The sequence below is a fragment of the Aptenodytes patagonicus genome, chromosome 20 (assembly GCF_965638725.1).
Source record: "Aptenodytes patagonicus chromosome 20, bAptPat1.pri.cur, whole genome shotgun sequence".
Classification (NCBI taxonomy): domain Eukaryota; kingdom Metazoa; phylum Chordata; class Aves; order Sphenisciformes; family Spheniscidae; genus Aptenodytes; species Aptenodytes patagonicus.
Window position 1 is genome coordinate 2172813 of NC_134968.1, and position 15320 is coordinate 2188132.

Here is a 15320-nt window from a genome sequence, read left to right on the forward strand (position 1 = left end):
GGCAGCCGGGGCGCCTGGAGACGCAGCCCCGGCCGCGACCCAGGGGGCTCTTCCCGCCCCCCCCGGGACAGCGGGGTGTGGTAGGGGAAACTGAGGCACGGGCGCCCGGCACCTGCGTCTTGCGAGCCCTGCACGGCTCTGCACCGGCTCTTGCACGGCTGCCGCACGGCTCTTGCACGGTTCTTGCGGGCAGCACGCCCCACTGGAGGAGAGGGGATGGGGGCCAGCTCTCCCCACACCTGCCTGGAGGCTGGTGCGGAGGGAAATCACCGTTGCTTCAGGCGGGGGGGGGGCGCCGCTGATCAGCCTCCCGTGCCTCAGTTTCCCCTCTGCAACCAGGGCAGTGCTGCGCGGGACCCAGGACACCATCCCCCAGCTTGGGGGGGTGGGCATCAGGCCCTGCCGTGGGGACCGTTGCTCGTGCCACCCGCATACCGCACTCGCCACCCTCAGCCCCACAGGGACATCCCGTGAGTGTGCCATCCGCCCCCCCCCCCATTTCCATCCCATGGCCGGGGGGGCCGGGCACTGCGGGACTGAAGCCCGGGACCATATGGGGAACCAGCGGGCGACCTTCTCCCCCCTCCCCGGCTACCGAGGGGGCCGCGGGGAGGGGGATGCCGGGAGGAAAATTCCCGGCCCCGTTGCCATGGCTTCCCATCAGGATGCGCTTTGCATCATGGCCAGCCCGAGGGGGCCGGGGCGCGGGGGTCCCCACGGGGCTCAAGGGCGGGGGGCTCCCCGGCAGCGTGGCCTGCCCGAGCGGGAGCGCGGGGGCGGGCGAGGGGGGGGGGGGGAAGCTCCGGGCAGGCAGCGCCAGCAGATGAACAGGTTTTGGAGCTGGTGACGTCTGCTCCGGCATCGCCGAGGGAGGAAAACAGGCGGCAGAGCGCGAGTCCGGCCCCGCGGAGCGGAGCAGGCTCCCGGCCGGCTCGGGCCCCCCTGCCCGCCATGCCACCCCCGGGCCGGCCGGCGGGACTGTGGGGAGCCAGGAGGCTCCGCTGAGCCCCCGGCCATGGGGCCGTGGCGGTGGCCGCTGCTCTGGTGCTTGCACGCCGCGCTGGTCCGCGGCACCATCCTCGCGGGGGGCCAGCGCCAGCAGGAGAGACCCTCCCGGCCGGCGGGATGGTCCCCGGCCCCGTCGTCCTCCTTGGCGCCCGTGCCGGAGCCGGGAGCGTCGGGGGACCCCGAGGGCTCGGCGGCGGCCCTGGCTTTCCTGCAGACGGGCGATGCTCAGCAGCTGGCCCGGGCCAACTGCAGCCGGGGCGTCGCGGCGGGGGCGCCCGGCCCCGGGCCCCCCCCGGCGCTGCGTGCCGCCCTGCGTGCCGCCCCCGAGGCGCTGGCCCACGCCGCCAACTTCCTCAACATGCTCTTCCAGACCAACGACATCCGCGAAGCCAGCGTGGCCGAGGACGTGGAGTGGTACCAGGCGCTGGTCCGCAGCCTGGCGGAGGGGCACCCATGGGTGCGCCGGGCGGTGCTTGCCCTTGACGCCCACCCGCTGGCCGCCAAACCCCGGCTGATGCTGCAGGCCACCAAGGGGGACGGCGAGATCCTGCTGCAGGACATCTCCGCCGCCTCCCCCAGCCTTGGCAACCTCAGCTGGGACAACGAGTGGTTCAACGCCCTCAAGTCCCAGCGGACCCCCCTCCTCCGCAAGCGCGTGCTCAGCAATGACCTGCGCAGCATGGAGACCCCCAAGTGGCAGCGGGGCGACAGCTACATGGGGGAGCCGGGCCACGTGCGGTGGTCCCCGCCATTCCTCGAGTGCCGGGATGGCAGGTTCCTGCCTGCCTGGGCAGTCACGCTCTCCTCTGCCTTCTACGGGCTCAAGCCGGACCTCAGCCCTGAGTTCAAGTAAGGGGTACCTGGAGGGGCTGGGGGGGTGTAAGGGGGCTGGGGGGTGCCCCATGTGCATGCTGGGGGGTGCAGCTGGAGGCATCACCCCCGGGGTGCTGGCAGCGGGTTGCAAGGTGTGTGCCAGCCCTCCTGGCAGCGTGCCAGCCCCCTGCCCGTGTCCCCGTGCGTGTGTGTGTGCGTGCACGTGCGTGTGCGTGGGTGTTTGCACGTCCGCAGGCACGGAGCTGCCCCCCGTCCCCCCCTCGGTTGTCTCCGTGCTGCCCACCTTGGGCTGCCACCCCCAGAACCCCCTGCCGCGGCTGCACTGGGGGTGGGTGAGCCGGGCTGGGGCCCTTCCTGGGAGCTGGGGGGGCATCCCCAGGCTGGTGGGTCCCTGCCGCAGCCCTGGCACCGCCCACACAAGGAACCACAGTGAGAGGTGCTGGGGAGGGAAGGGGGCAGCCGGGCTTAGCCTTGGAGAGGGCACATGGCCCCATTTCCAACAGGGAAGCCCCGTCCCCCTCGGAGCACCCAGGGAAGAGAGTCGGTCCTGCAGGGCGAGGGACGGCACGCAGGGGCCACCCCAGCAGCTCCTATTTCCCAATCGGTTGCATTAAAGCCCCTCTTGAGAGGCAGAATTCACACCCAGGAGCTGCTGCCCCTGCCCCTGTCCCTGCCCTTGTCCCTGCCCCAGCTCCAGTCTCCACCTGACAGGGCTCTGAGGGGGGACATCCCTGCCTGGGGGTCTGGGGACATTGCTGACACCTCAGTGTTGTCCCACCAGTCCATGCAAACGGCACCAGCCACCCCTGTGGCTGCCTCCCCCAGAGGCAGCCGTGGGGCACGGCCGCACTGGGTGGGGGGCACGAGGTGGGCACAGGGACGCCCTGTGCAGCCCCCGGGCGCCGACCCCATCCCTCTGCGCAGGGGCGTCGTGCGGGTGGACGTCGAGCTGCAGGACGTGGCCATCGACCAGTGCGCCAGCGGGCCGGGCTGGTTCACGGATACGCACCGCTGCGACCTCAACAGCACCCAGGTATCGGCCGCCGGCACCCAGCGCCCTGCGCCCCATCCTGTCGCCCGGCAGGGCTGGGGCTCCCCCACACCGAACTGTCCCCGTCCTCCCAGCCAGGCTGTCCCTTCCGCGTGTCCCTCCCTCCGGGCTGAGCTTTATCCTCTCCCAGCCGATCCATCTGCTTCATTCAGCTGCTCTCGGCATCGCAGCCGAGGGGTTTATTGTGCAAATCTTCCTTCCCCGATGCCAGCAGCAGCATGTGACCTGGCTGCTCCCTGCCCGGGCACCGCGGGGATGGCCGGGCTCTGGGGGGTGGCAGCCGGCGGGTGAAGCACCCCGACCAGCAGCCCTCGATCCCCTCCGGCGGTGCCCACCCGGGCGAGACGGTGATGCCTGAGCGTGTTTCAGGGCTCGGCACGACCGGCAGCATCCTCAGCCGGGGCAAACCCCGCAGCACCCCAGCTCAGTGTGGATCAGGGTCCCACCCCGAAGGCAAAGAGCCGTTCCCAAAGTGGGAAAGGCGTCACCAGCTTCTCCTTCCTGCCAGCGCCCCGCGGGCGATGCCCTCCGGAGGGACGGGCTCTGCCACCGGGCATCTCTCCAGAAAACAACAATACCCAGAAAAACTGCCAGCCCGGCCCATTCGGGGCAGGATCCGGCCGTGCCGCCCCGCAGAGGCCAGGGGGGATTAGGGCAGCAGTGCCCTGCCTGCCGCTGCCGTCACGGCCGGGCAGGATTAGTGCGCTCTGCTGCATTAGATGTCCATTTAGGTTTTAGGGAGGGATTTGGGGGCAGAGCTTTGGCTTTTAATTCTTAAATGTTTAACCATTGATTCCTCCTGGGCATGGGGGAGGACGGCATGGGGTCGGGTACCTGCGGGCCGGGGGCTGCTGGAGCCCCTGGTGCAGGGGGGGGATGCGGGGCCGGGGGGAGCATATGGGGTGCAGGATGAGCCCTCGCCCTTCCATGCGTCTCAGCCCGTCTCCTTCAGTGTGTCCCCCAGGAAAGCCGCGGCTTCGTCCTCGGGAGGTACCTGTGCCGGTGCAAGCCGGGCTTTTACGGAGCCGGCGGAGCAGCCAGCGGTGCCCAGGCAGGTGGGTGCCATGCCTGGCCCTGGGGTCCCCGTTTCACCCTGTGGCACATGGCTACAGCAGTGGGGTCCAGGGTTGGGGGGGCGGGGACTTTGGGAAGCCCGAGCACGTGCCCTGGCAAGGAAAGCGCCGCATCCACGATGCGGTGGCCTCACCTGGCTGTCGCTCTGTCCCCAGGTGCAGCAGGGAGCACGGCGGGGGCGGACGGGGGGTCCCGGCTGGCCTGCTGGCCCTGCCGCCAGGGATGCGCCACCTGCAAGGACGACGCGCCCTGCCTGATCCAGGAGGACCGGGCGCTGCGGGCGGCCGTCCTCTCCTGCCAGGCCTGCTGCATGCTGGCCGTCTTCCTCAGCATGCTCGTCTCCTACCACTTCCGACGGAGCAAGGCAAGGCATCCCCAGGTCCTCCCCCTCCGCCCGTCACCCCCTGCCCCTGCTCCCCTCCCACCACCAGTGCCATGGCCTGGGGGGCTCTCGGGGGGGGGATGTCACAACATCAGGAAGGATGTCACGGCCCCAAAACACCCCGGCACACGCAGTGGGGATCTCTCTGCCCTGGCTCCATCCCCTCCCGGCACCGGTGAGGCTCCCGGCTACACCCTCATGCCTCTGTCCCTGCAGAGAATCCAGGCGTCAGGAGTCATCCTCCTGGAGACGATCCTCTTCGGGTCCCTCCTCCTCTACTTCCCCGTGAGTATCCAGCTGGCCCCGGGACTGAAAACCTCTGGGCTGGGGTTTAAGAGCGTTTGCAGCCTGGCCAGCTGCCCCCCCGGGAGAGGGCGTCGAGCTGGCTCCAAGCAGGGCACGGGCACAACTCCGCCTAATTGTTAGTTTTGCTGGCACGGCCCCCGGCGGCTGCGGTATAAACCTTCTCAGGAAACCAAATCCCTTTTCCTCCGCTGGCCACAGGTATTAATCCCTGCCCAAATCCCCTCTCCCTCCTGCAAGAGCTGCGGCAGATGCCGTAGAGCCAAGAGGGAAAGGCGGGAGCGGGGCTAGCCCGAAAGCAGGTGGTTTCCGAGCCTCCAGCGTTTGCTGCCCCCCCGGCAGGCGGGATCCGGCCCCGTGCCGCCCACTGACCCCTCTCTCCCGCCACCCCAGGTGTTCATCCTGTACTTCAAGCCAAGCATCTTCCGCTGCATCGTCCTGCGCTGGGTGCGCATGCTCGGCTTCGCCATCGTCTACGGCACCATCACCCTCAAGCTGTACAGGTAGCCGGGATGGGGGGGCTGGATGCTTGGGACCCCCGCAGCGGGGACCGGCTGGGGGCTCACCCCTCCGCGCCTCGCAGGGTGCTGAAGGTGTTCCTGTCCCACACGGCCCAGCGGGTGCCCTATGTGTCGAGCGGGCGGGTGCTGAAGATGCTGGGGCTGATCCTGCTCCTGGTGCTGTGGTTCCTGGCGGCCTGGACCATCGGGATGCTGGAGAACATCGACAAGAACATCCCGCTGGTGATCCGCACCCAGACTACCCGCGGGCTCCACTTCTACATCTGCGGCCATGACCGCTGGGACTACATGATGGTGATCGGTGAGACCAGGCCCTGCGGTGTCCCTGGGTGTCCCCACAGCCCCAGGACCCCACCCCGTAAATGCAGCACGTGGGGTTTTAATTTCCTTGTCCATTTAACCTGCCTGGAGCCTGCAAGCAGGGCTGGGGCGCCCGAGCTGCCTCCCACCCTCTCCTCTGAGCATCCCCAGGACTCGCCCTGGTGCAGGATAACTCACCCGGCGCAGGCAGTGAGTCCCGGTGGCCTTCGGGCAGGCTGTGCTGGAGGATGCTTTGCACCGGACCCGGCTCCGACCACGGCACGTGCCGACGGCAGCCAGGGTGAACGTGCTCAGCTGGATGCGCCCCGAGGCAGGGAGGTCCCGGTGGGCAGCAGCACCCACCCCGCAGCTCAGCATCCATCGGTGTCACCCAGGGAAACATGCCGACGGCAGCGGGGTGATGGGGCTGGATGCTCAGCATCGCTCCCCCGCTCTCTCCCACAGCCGAAATGCTGTTCCTGCTGTGGGGCAGCTTCCTGTGCTACGCCACGCGTGCCGTGCCCTCCGCCTTCCACGAGCCCCGCTACATGGGCATCGCGCTCCACAACGAGCTCACAATCTCGGCCGCCTTCCACGTGGTCAGGTAGGGCACGGGGCCCTGAGGGGGCTGGGAACCGAGATTCCCGTCCCCGGCGATACAGAGGAACTGGCGGCAAATCCCTGAAGCCAGCGGGTTCCCCGCGTGGGTCCCCGGGCAGGGTGGAGGCTGCAGGGTCTGGAGGTGGGGAGGGGGCTGCGGGCGCCTCGATGGGACCCGGCACTGCCCTCCTCGCCCCTTCCAGGTTCATCATGGTCCCCTCGCTGCACCCCGACTGGACCCTGCTGCTGTTCTTCGCTCACACCCACGGCACCATCACCATGACCCTGGCGCTGCTCTTCATCCCGAAGGTAATGCTCGGCCCAGGGACGCGGGGAGATGGGGCTGGGGTTCCCCGGTGTTTCAGGGACCCCTCGGTAAGCTCGCCCCCTCACCACCCCCAGTTCCTGCACGCCGGCTCGCCGCTGCGGGAGGAGATCGCAGCCGAGGTCTACGAGGACGAGCTGGACATGCAGCGCTCAGGCTCCTGCCTGAACAGCAGCATCGCGTCTGCCTGGAGCGAGCACAGTCTCGACCCCGATGACATTCGGGTGGGTGGCACACTCAGGACCTTCTTTTGACGCTAGCTATGCAGCCCCGCGCAGAGTAAGAGGTGCCTTTTGCAATCTTTCTTCTGATGCAAAGCAGAGGGGGGGAGAAGGGGGTGCAGGGTGAACCGCCGCCGGCCACGGGTGGGGAAACCCGCCGCGTCCCCTGGGTTGGAGGGACGGGCAACACGGGGGCTTGGGGACATGGGGACAGCCTGGCCCTAGGGGCCAAGCCGGGGCTTTGCAGGGTCATCCCAGCCGCATCCCCCGTGCGGTCCCATTGTACGTGCTCTCCTCTCTCCCCTTTCTCTGCCGCGTCCCCCCGCCCACGGCGCACAGGAGGAGCTGAAGAAGCTTTACGCGCAGCTGGAGGTGCACAAGACGCGGAGGATGGCAGCCAACAACCCCCACCTCCCCAAGAAGCGCAGCTCCCGCCGCAGCCTGGGCCGCTCCATCGTGCGCCGTGTCACCGAGCTGCCTGAGGCCATGGCACGCCGGAGCAGCGGGGGTGAGCGGGTGGGCACCCCAGCACACCGCGGCTCCTCGGCCAAGCGGCTCCCTGACGCTGGTGGCGCCAGCCTGCAGATGCGGGATGACGGCTCCCGGCGCCGTGCCGCAGCCCTGCGCAAGTCCCGCAGCACCGAGGGTCCCGCGCGGGAGCCCCGGGGAGGCTCGCCCACCCCCGGCCTCCCCGGGGAGCCTGCGCCGGGGAGGAAGACGATGGTGGTGACAGCCTCGGAGCAATCCGACAGCGAGTCCCTCGACACCACCCCGCTCATGTGCAAGTCGGCCAGCGCCCACAACCTGGCGGGGCACGGGCAGCCCCCCCCGCCCCGCACAGCGCCCTTGCAGAAGTCGCTCAGTGTCGTCACCGGTGCCCAGGAAGAGGCCCTGCTCGCCGCCAGCCAAGCTATGCGGGCCAAGTGGCACCGGCACCCATCCGCCCCATCCTTGGAGCGCCCCACAGTCCAGGGACCCCCCAAGGAAGCCAGGAAGCCCCAAAGCCCTGGTGCAGCCGATGCCCTCCTGCCAGCTGGCTCCAGCCCCGCCGAGGGGTGCTCCCAGGAGGACGTGTCTCCCCCGGGCAATGGCAAGGTGCAGAAACACATCACCTACGCACCTATCAAGAGCATCAGCGTCGACAGCTCCCACCTCTCGGGGCGGGTGTGGGTGGCGGCGAGGAGGACCCCGCCGCCACCCCCCGTCCGCTACCAGAGCCTCGTGCAGCACACCGTGCAGGCCGGGGACAGCCCAGAGCCAGTGGAGCCACCCGCGGACCCCCTGGCACAGGCGGGAGAGCCAGAGAGGACACCGGAGGGGCCTGCGGAGGAAGAGCTGGGGTGTGCGTCCCCCCCGGAGGGGAAGGGCAGGCTGCTGACCACAGGCTCCATCTCGGTGCAGGTCTGCCCCTGGGAGCTGGTCCAGGAGGAGATCCGGAGCCAGAAGCAAAAAGCCGCCGAAGCAGCAGACTCGGGGACCCCTGGTGACGCAGCAGCCACCCCTCCCAGCCTCAAGCCGCCCTCCCAGAAGACCTCCTTCCGGGGCCTGGGACTCGCCATCAAAGCCTTCAACCACTCCAGGGGGAAAAGCATCCTGAAGGGGAAGAGAGAGGGCGAGGGGAGCCTCAGGAAGAGGGGGCGTGAGCGGGAGGGGGGCAGAAGGAGGGAGAGGCCCAGCCTGGCAGAGACGTCGTCCGTGTCCCTTGGCGGGATCGTCCGAGACCCTGCCGCCAAAAGCCCTGAGTGGAGCAGGCAGAGGACTGGCAGCGAGCCCACCGCCCGCCCGTGGCAGGGGGAGATGGTCCCCTGCCAGCACAACAACAATGCCGGCACCGCTTCAGAAGCTGAAGGCTGGGGGTATGGCAGGGAAGAGGCAGAAGGACAGCAGGACAGCCCAGCCCCGGGGACAGGCGATGGTGAGAAACTGGCAGAGGAGCCCAGTGCTCCCCGGGGGGACGTGGATGCTGGGAGGGGCCCGGGGCCACCCTCGGGGGTGCACAAGATTCCACCCAGTGTTGGCCACCAAGAAGGAGCCGAACATCCCCGTGAAACCCCAGCAGCGGCCAGCAGTGGGAAAGCAGAGATACGCCCCTGGCAAGGGGCCGAGGCTCCCGTGGCAGAGCTGGGGAAGGATGCTCCCACAGCCGTCGTGAGGCTGATCACACCGAAGGAAGGGGTGGCCGGGCCAGCTGAAGGGCTCGAGGGGGGCAGCAGGTCCATTCGACCCCAGGACCACGCGGAGGTGGAGCAGCCACGTGCAAAACCCATCGCAAGCAGCCCCCACCCATCCACCGCCAGTGCGTGGAGAGCAGCTGCTGAGAAGCCGGGGGCTGAGGTTTGTCCCCGGGGAGCCCCAGGCGTCCCAGCAGGAAAAGGAGCCTTGCTGCGTCAGGAGGCGATTGCTTCCCGGGAGGACAGTGGGGTCCCGCCGGGCAGGGAGAGCCCGACCAAGGTGCTGGAGAAGGGGGGCAGCCAGCCCGAGCCCCTCGGTCCCAGGGGGAGCCGGGGCACCGAGAGGGTCCCTGCAAAAAGCCAGAGCATGGAGGTGGCCCCGGCTGCAGCGGGGAAAGCCGGCAGCACGGCAGGCAGGCAGGCAGAGGTCTGTCCTGGGGAAACCCAGGCAGATTGCAGCATTAAAATAGAAATTTGCCCCTGGGAGGAGAGCGGAGGCAGAGCCCTGGGGAAGGGCGGCAGTGAGGGGGATCCCGGCCGCCCCGGGGAAGAGCCAAGCGCAGAGAAAACACCAGCAAAAACCCCAGAGCTGCCCAAAGCAGCTTCGGAGACAGCAGGCAGTGCGGAGGGCAGGACGGCTGAGGTTTGTCCGTGGGAGACCGCGGAAGGGGGGAGGACCGTCAGAGCAGAAATCTGCCCCTGGGACGTGGAGGGGGCTGAGCCGGAGCAAGAGAGGCAGGAAGGAGAGAGGAGGCGGCTGGCCAAGTGGGTCAAGGGCATCAGACCAAAATCACTGGGTTTGCTGAGAGCGCAGGGGAGTGGGAGCAGCCTGCAAGTGCCCGGCTGGCCCTGGGGCAGCACCAGCAGCGAGGGACCTTCACCGAAACCTGCTCCCAGAAGCTCTGAGCTGCCAGAAGTGACCTCGAGGAGCCCGGCGAGCGCATGGACTTCAGTTTGTCCCTGGGAAGCGGCTGGAGCCGACAGTGATGCAGAAGAAGTTTGCCCTTGGGAAAGGGGAACAGCCTTATCTGATGCAGGAAAATTAGATGATGGTGAAATTTCCCAAGTGAAAAATGGGATTTCCCTGCAGAGGGTGGTCCCGAGGGCCATGGGAGAGACAACTCCGGCTGCAGACAAGGGGAGCGGCCAGCGAGGAACCCCCAGCCCCGAGGAAGGTGCGGAGCAGCCTGGCACGGGGCTCGCGGCAAAACATCCAGCTCTGCCCAAAACGTCATCTAAGCAAGCGGGAACCATCGATAGCAAAAAGGCCGACATTTGTCCATGGAAAGTGGAGGATGAGCCGCTTCCTAAAACAGAAATCTGCCCTTGGGAAGAGGCTGCAGCTTCATCGGGGAGGGAGAGACTGAGTCAGGACACACGTGGGACTTCCAAAGGGGAAAACAAACCAGGATCTGGAGGACTTGAAGATATCAAAGCAAAGCTGGCAGAGGTGGGTGACCGTTGGCCAGAGCGCAGGGACACCGGGATCTTTGCAAAGCTCATTGGGAAAAGCCTGGAGTGCTCAAAAGCGGAGTCCAAGAAATCCCAGAGTGCGGAGAGCATAAGGGAGGAGATTTGTCCCTGGGAGAGCCTGGGCACGGAGCAGCCCCCAGCAAAACCCCGTGCTGGGAGCCCGGCACTGCCCAAATCACCTTCAAAGAAATCCCAGAGCGTGGAGATCCTGAAGGCCGAGATCTGTCCTTGGGAGGCTCCAGAGCTCGAGTCCACCGATAAAGCAGAAATCTGCCCCTGGGAGACGGCTGTTCCACCATCAGGTAAAGAGAAATTAAGACAGGACAAAGGTGTTCTGTCCGTGGTGAGCAAAAGCCCTTCTACAGGTCAAGGTCTTCGCAAAGAGATTGGAGACAGCACATCTGCAAAGAAGGAGAAAGCAAGCAGAGACCGTGAGTCCATCTGCCCCTGGGAGAGCACGAATATGGAGGGAACCTCCGTGGGGTACGGCACAAAGAGCGCAGAGCTGCTGAAAGCCACCATCAAGAAATGGAAGAGCATGGGGAGCACAAAGGCTGAGGTCTGTCCCTGGGAGAGCCTGGGCACGGAGCAGCCCCCAGCAAAACCCCACACCGGGAGCCCAGCGCTGCCCAAATCACCTTCGAGGAAATCCCAGAGCGTGGAGATCCTGAAGGTGGAGGTCTGTCCTTGGGAGGCTCCGGAGGCCGAAGCTGGCGGTAAAGCAGAAATCTGCCCCTGGGAGGTGGCTGCACCTCCCTCTGATCAGCCAAAGGCAAAGCAGGGTCCTGGGGGGGCTTCAAAGAGGGACAAGGGCATCACGCGCCAGGCAGCGTTGGCCAGCCCGCTGAGATCCCCGGAAAAGGGCAGCAGTGAGCGAGAAGCCATCTGTCCCTGGGAGAGCCTGGGCACGGAGCAGCCCCCAGCAAAACCCCGTGCTGGGAGCCCGGCACTGCCCAAATCACCTTCAAAGAAATCCCAGAGCGTGGAGATCCTGAAGGCCGAGATCTGTCCTTGGGAGGCTCCAGAGCTCGAGTCCACCGATAAAGCAGAAATCTGCCCCTGGGAGACGGCTGTTCCACTATCAGGTAAAGAGAAATTAAGACAGGACACAGGTGTTCTGTCCATGGTGAGCAAAAGCCCTTCTACAGGTCAAGGTCTTCGCAAAGAGATTGGAGACAGCACATCTGCAAAGAAGGAGAAAGCAAGCAGAGACCGTGAGTCCATCTGCCCCTGGGAGAGCACGAATATGGAGGGAACCTCCGTGGGGTACGGCACAAAGAGCGCAGAGCTGCTGAAAGCCACCATCAAGAAATGGAAGAGCATGGGGAGCACAAAGGCTGAGGTCTGTCCCTGGGAGAGCCTGGGCACGGAGCAGCCCCCAGCAAAACCCCACACCGGGAGCCCAGCGCTGCCCAAATCACCTTCGAGGAAATCCCAGAGCGTGGAGAGCCTGAAGGTGGAGGTCTGTCCTTGGGAGGCTCCGGAGGTTGAAGCTGGTGGTAAAGCAGAAATCTGCCCCTGGGAGGCAGCTGCACCTCTGCCGGAGAAAGGAGCAGCCCCGGGTAAGGTGAGCCTCCCACCGAAAAAAGCGGGTGCCTCCAAAGCACCGGAGAAGGGGAGTAGCGAGCGCGAGGCCATCTGCCCCTGGGAGAGCCTGGGCACGGAGGAGCCCTCCCTCAAAACTGCGATGGGGAAAGAGCCGTCCAAGAAGTCCGACAGCACGGAGAGCAGGAAATCTGATATTTGCCCCTGGGAAGCAGCAGAGCCCACCGGCTTGGAGAAGGAAAGCTTCAAACCAGGGATGCGCCCACAGGGAGCTGACAGAGCAGCCCCCACGGGGACGGGAAAGTCAAAGCCGGTGGCAGGAGCCAGCGCCGTGTCTCCAACAGCCCTGCTGAAAAAATCCAAGGGCAGATCTGACGGCGAGGCTGAGCACAAGCCCCCGCGCCGCATCCTGCCGGGCATCCAGCCCCCGCAGGGCCCCAGGGCAGAGCCGCTGCCTCGGGGAGCGAGCACGGCTCCCGCGGTGGGCAGCAGCCCCAGCCCAGGCGCTAGCGTAGCCGAGGTTTGTCCCTGGGAAGCAGAAGAGGCTCCACCAGCATCTGACAAGACCAGCACAGAGACAAGGAAAACCTCCGAAGTGTGTCCGTGGGAGGTGGAGAGCGTGGATCCCACCCCGACCCTCCGCAGGCAGGGCAGAGCCGGGGCGAGCCCCCCAGGACAGAGGCAGGGGTGCGAGTGAAACCAAACCCGACGTCTGCCCCTGGGACCACGAGTAGCTCCCTCCGTCTGGCCGCCAGCTGGGTGCAGACACGGCTTTCACAAAGTCTTGAGCTGAAGGCTGCTGCCTACCTGCACAGCCCGGACGGGGACAGAAGTGTTCACCAAAGCCAACGGCACGGCCGCACTCCCAGCGGTGGCCATCAGCCAGCCAGGCTTGGGGACCGATGCAGCGAGGGGACGGTTAACATCTCCTGTCTGCATCGAAGCGCTCAAGCCAGGCAGTAGCCTGCAAACGCCACCCGTCATTTGGTACCTGGCCCAGCACAGGGCCCCCTTGGTCCAAGGCGGGCACCCGAATACACTACACCACCCGTGGTGCCAGCCTCGCTCGCTTCCACCAACACGGCAGACACAAAGCTGCGGCTTGCTAGCTAGAGACGCCCGTCCACAAGCTCTCCGGCAGTTGAACGTCCTCCTACCACATGGGGAGGTTTGTGCCTCCGGCACAGCGAGGAACGGCTTGCCCGGCACCCCGAAATAGGCAGTCCCGCAGCCTCAGCAAGCCGGACACCGAAACAAGGGGAGAGGCAAACCAGGGGCAGCAACGATGCAGTTGGGAGGAAAACAGCTTTACCAGAGTTCCTGCAGCCCAGCTGATCTCCCCCAGCACTGCTGTCACCTCTGTTTTAAGCCAGGGTGGTTCCTGTAAGCGCTGCTAGGACCAGGCAGGTTCTGAAGCCTGGGACAAAGAGCCGTTGTTCCCAGCCGGCCCCACGACACGTTTTGCTTCCTTGACACAAAGTCATTTATTTTTAGATGTCCTCTGAAGTCACCGAGCCAGCCACAGGACTTCCACGCGCGCCAGGCAAACCTTTCCGCCCTGTTTTGGTCCAGCGACGCCAGCCCAGTGCTTGAACACTGCGCTTTGGCGATGCCCGCCACCATCTCTGTTCCCAGATGCCTTTGCCTATCGCTCGACCTGGGTGGGATAAAACCAACCCTCAGGCCACCCCACTGCTCTGCTTTTAGAAACCTCCGCATCCATGAAGGCTGGGATGGGTATTCCCGCTACTAACCTCCCCCCTGACTAACTTTACGGCACTGCTACACTTCCAATTCCTGCAGCAACTCAGCTGTAAATGTGTTTGTCTTAACTAACAATGCCGCTAACTTTTCAAAGCACTTTGTTACTGGTTTCTTCTTCACTCGCACTGGGTGTGCATGCGTGTGCATTCACCATGTGTGCAAACACGCCCAGGGCTCACCTTCCCGTCACAGGAGAGTTTTCCCCGTCAACATTTCCACGGGCGCTAGCAAGCCTTCCCTTTTACAGCCCGTCTGTAGCAGTGCTGGATGCCTTTTGTCATCCCACATTTCAACCTCTCCCTGTATTTGCAAGGCCCATTCCTTTGGGGCAGAGATGCAAACAGACTCCTGTATGACAGAGAAGATGCCGAGACCATGGAGGCAACTACGACCTCCAGAGCATCGGGCAGGGCTCCCGGGTTTGCCATTACTCCAGCCCACCCACTCACAAATGCACAAGGGAAGGGACGCGGCCGTACACACGGGGAGAAGCCTCAGGGTCGGGAAGGCAGCAGCCGGGACACAAGAAAGCCTCCAGTCTCCCCAGATTTGCCCCTCTGCTCCGCTTCGATGGAAGCAAATAAAAACAGAGACAGCAGAAGTGAAGGTTTCGGTTCTCCCTCTGATCTCCACGCAAGGCTGGGGCTCAGGGCTCGTCCTGCCATTCCTTCGTCGTTTACTTCCACTCTCCTTAGAAAGCGGCATTGCTGTAGCGTGCTGTCTGTGGTCTTCAGCGCTGAATGTCAAACGATCGTCCAATTGTGTAAGAAGTGTACATACAGAAAATAAAAGGTATTATCTACAGAGCGCACACTTCGTGGCTGATTTATGGGGTGTGGGTAAGATACTAAATATACTCAGGGAAGAGAGAGAACAGAAGGCAGCAAGGCTGTGAAGGAAACCCAGGAACAGGGGTGGTTCAGTTGCAGAGGTTTGAATATTGGCAAAGGAGATGGCCAGACTGGAAGGAAAGGCCATTCTCCCAGAAAAACCGGCCACTCCACCGGAAAACAGGCTCCTTTCATTCAGAGCCAGAGCTGAAGAACCTTGTCTGTTGGTCTTGGTTGAGGAGTCACGTCCCACGTCCATACCTGCTTGTAAGCTGCCTGAGTCACACCAGACACAAACCAGGCAGCTCACACTAATTTGTTTTAGCTCCTAGCCCAGCTCGCATACGCTGGAGCACTTCAGCTCATGAATGAAGCGTAGGCAGAAGGCTCAATATAGTAGGTTCTTTCAGGAAAGGCAGACAGATTGTGACACCCCTCTGATTTCCAGAAAGATGAAAGGGATTCCATCGCTGGCTCCTCTCCTAACAGAGCATAAAGATGATATTCTGCCCTTTCAAAAGAACATCATTCACAAGGAACACTGAACAACTCGGCAAGCATAAGGAGCCATAACTCTTTCACTGCATACTCTGTAAAATCTCTTTCAAGGAAGAAGAAAAAATGCACTTAACTCTCACAAGCTCTGGAAAATGGCCCAGTTAAAAAGTAAGACAAGGTTGAAAAAGAAAATGTTTCATTGTTTGATGACTAGTGAGTATTTTGCTCTGTGACTAGGAGTAAGTGGGACTTACCTGTGCAAAACAGAGCAAGAAGAGGTTAGCAGAGTGCACTGGTTTACTCCCAGCCACGGAAAAAGCTAACCTCTGGGTATATGTTTTCCCGACCCACACAGCCTGCAAAACCAGGGGACCCGATGCGAATGTCATCGTGTCCACAGGATGGTGCCAGCCACTCACT

General features: G+C 64.5%; 1 protein-coding gene across 1 annotated transcript; it reads left to right on the plus strand.

The window, feature by feature from the left end:
- The first annotated feature begins 1015 nt into the window (after window positions 1-1015).
- Window positions 1016-14376, plus strand: GPR179 (G protein-coupled receptor 179). The gene is made up of 11 exons (XM_076356751.1): window positions 1016-1857; window positions 2767-2875; window positions 3846-3948; window positions 4123-4331; window positions 4566-4634; window positions 5046-5155; window positions 5236-5474; window positions 5939-6077; window positions 6277-6382; window positions 6476-6622; window positions 6959-14376. Exons 1-11 carry the CDS (start codon window positions 1016-1018, stop codon window positions 12503-12505), a joined length of 7620 nt encoding a protein of 2539 aa, XP_076212866.1. The 3' UTR covers window positions 12506-14376.
- Window positions 14377-15320: the final 944 nt, after the last annotated feature.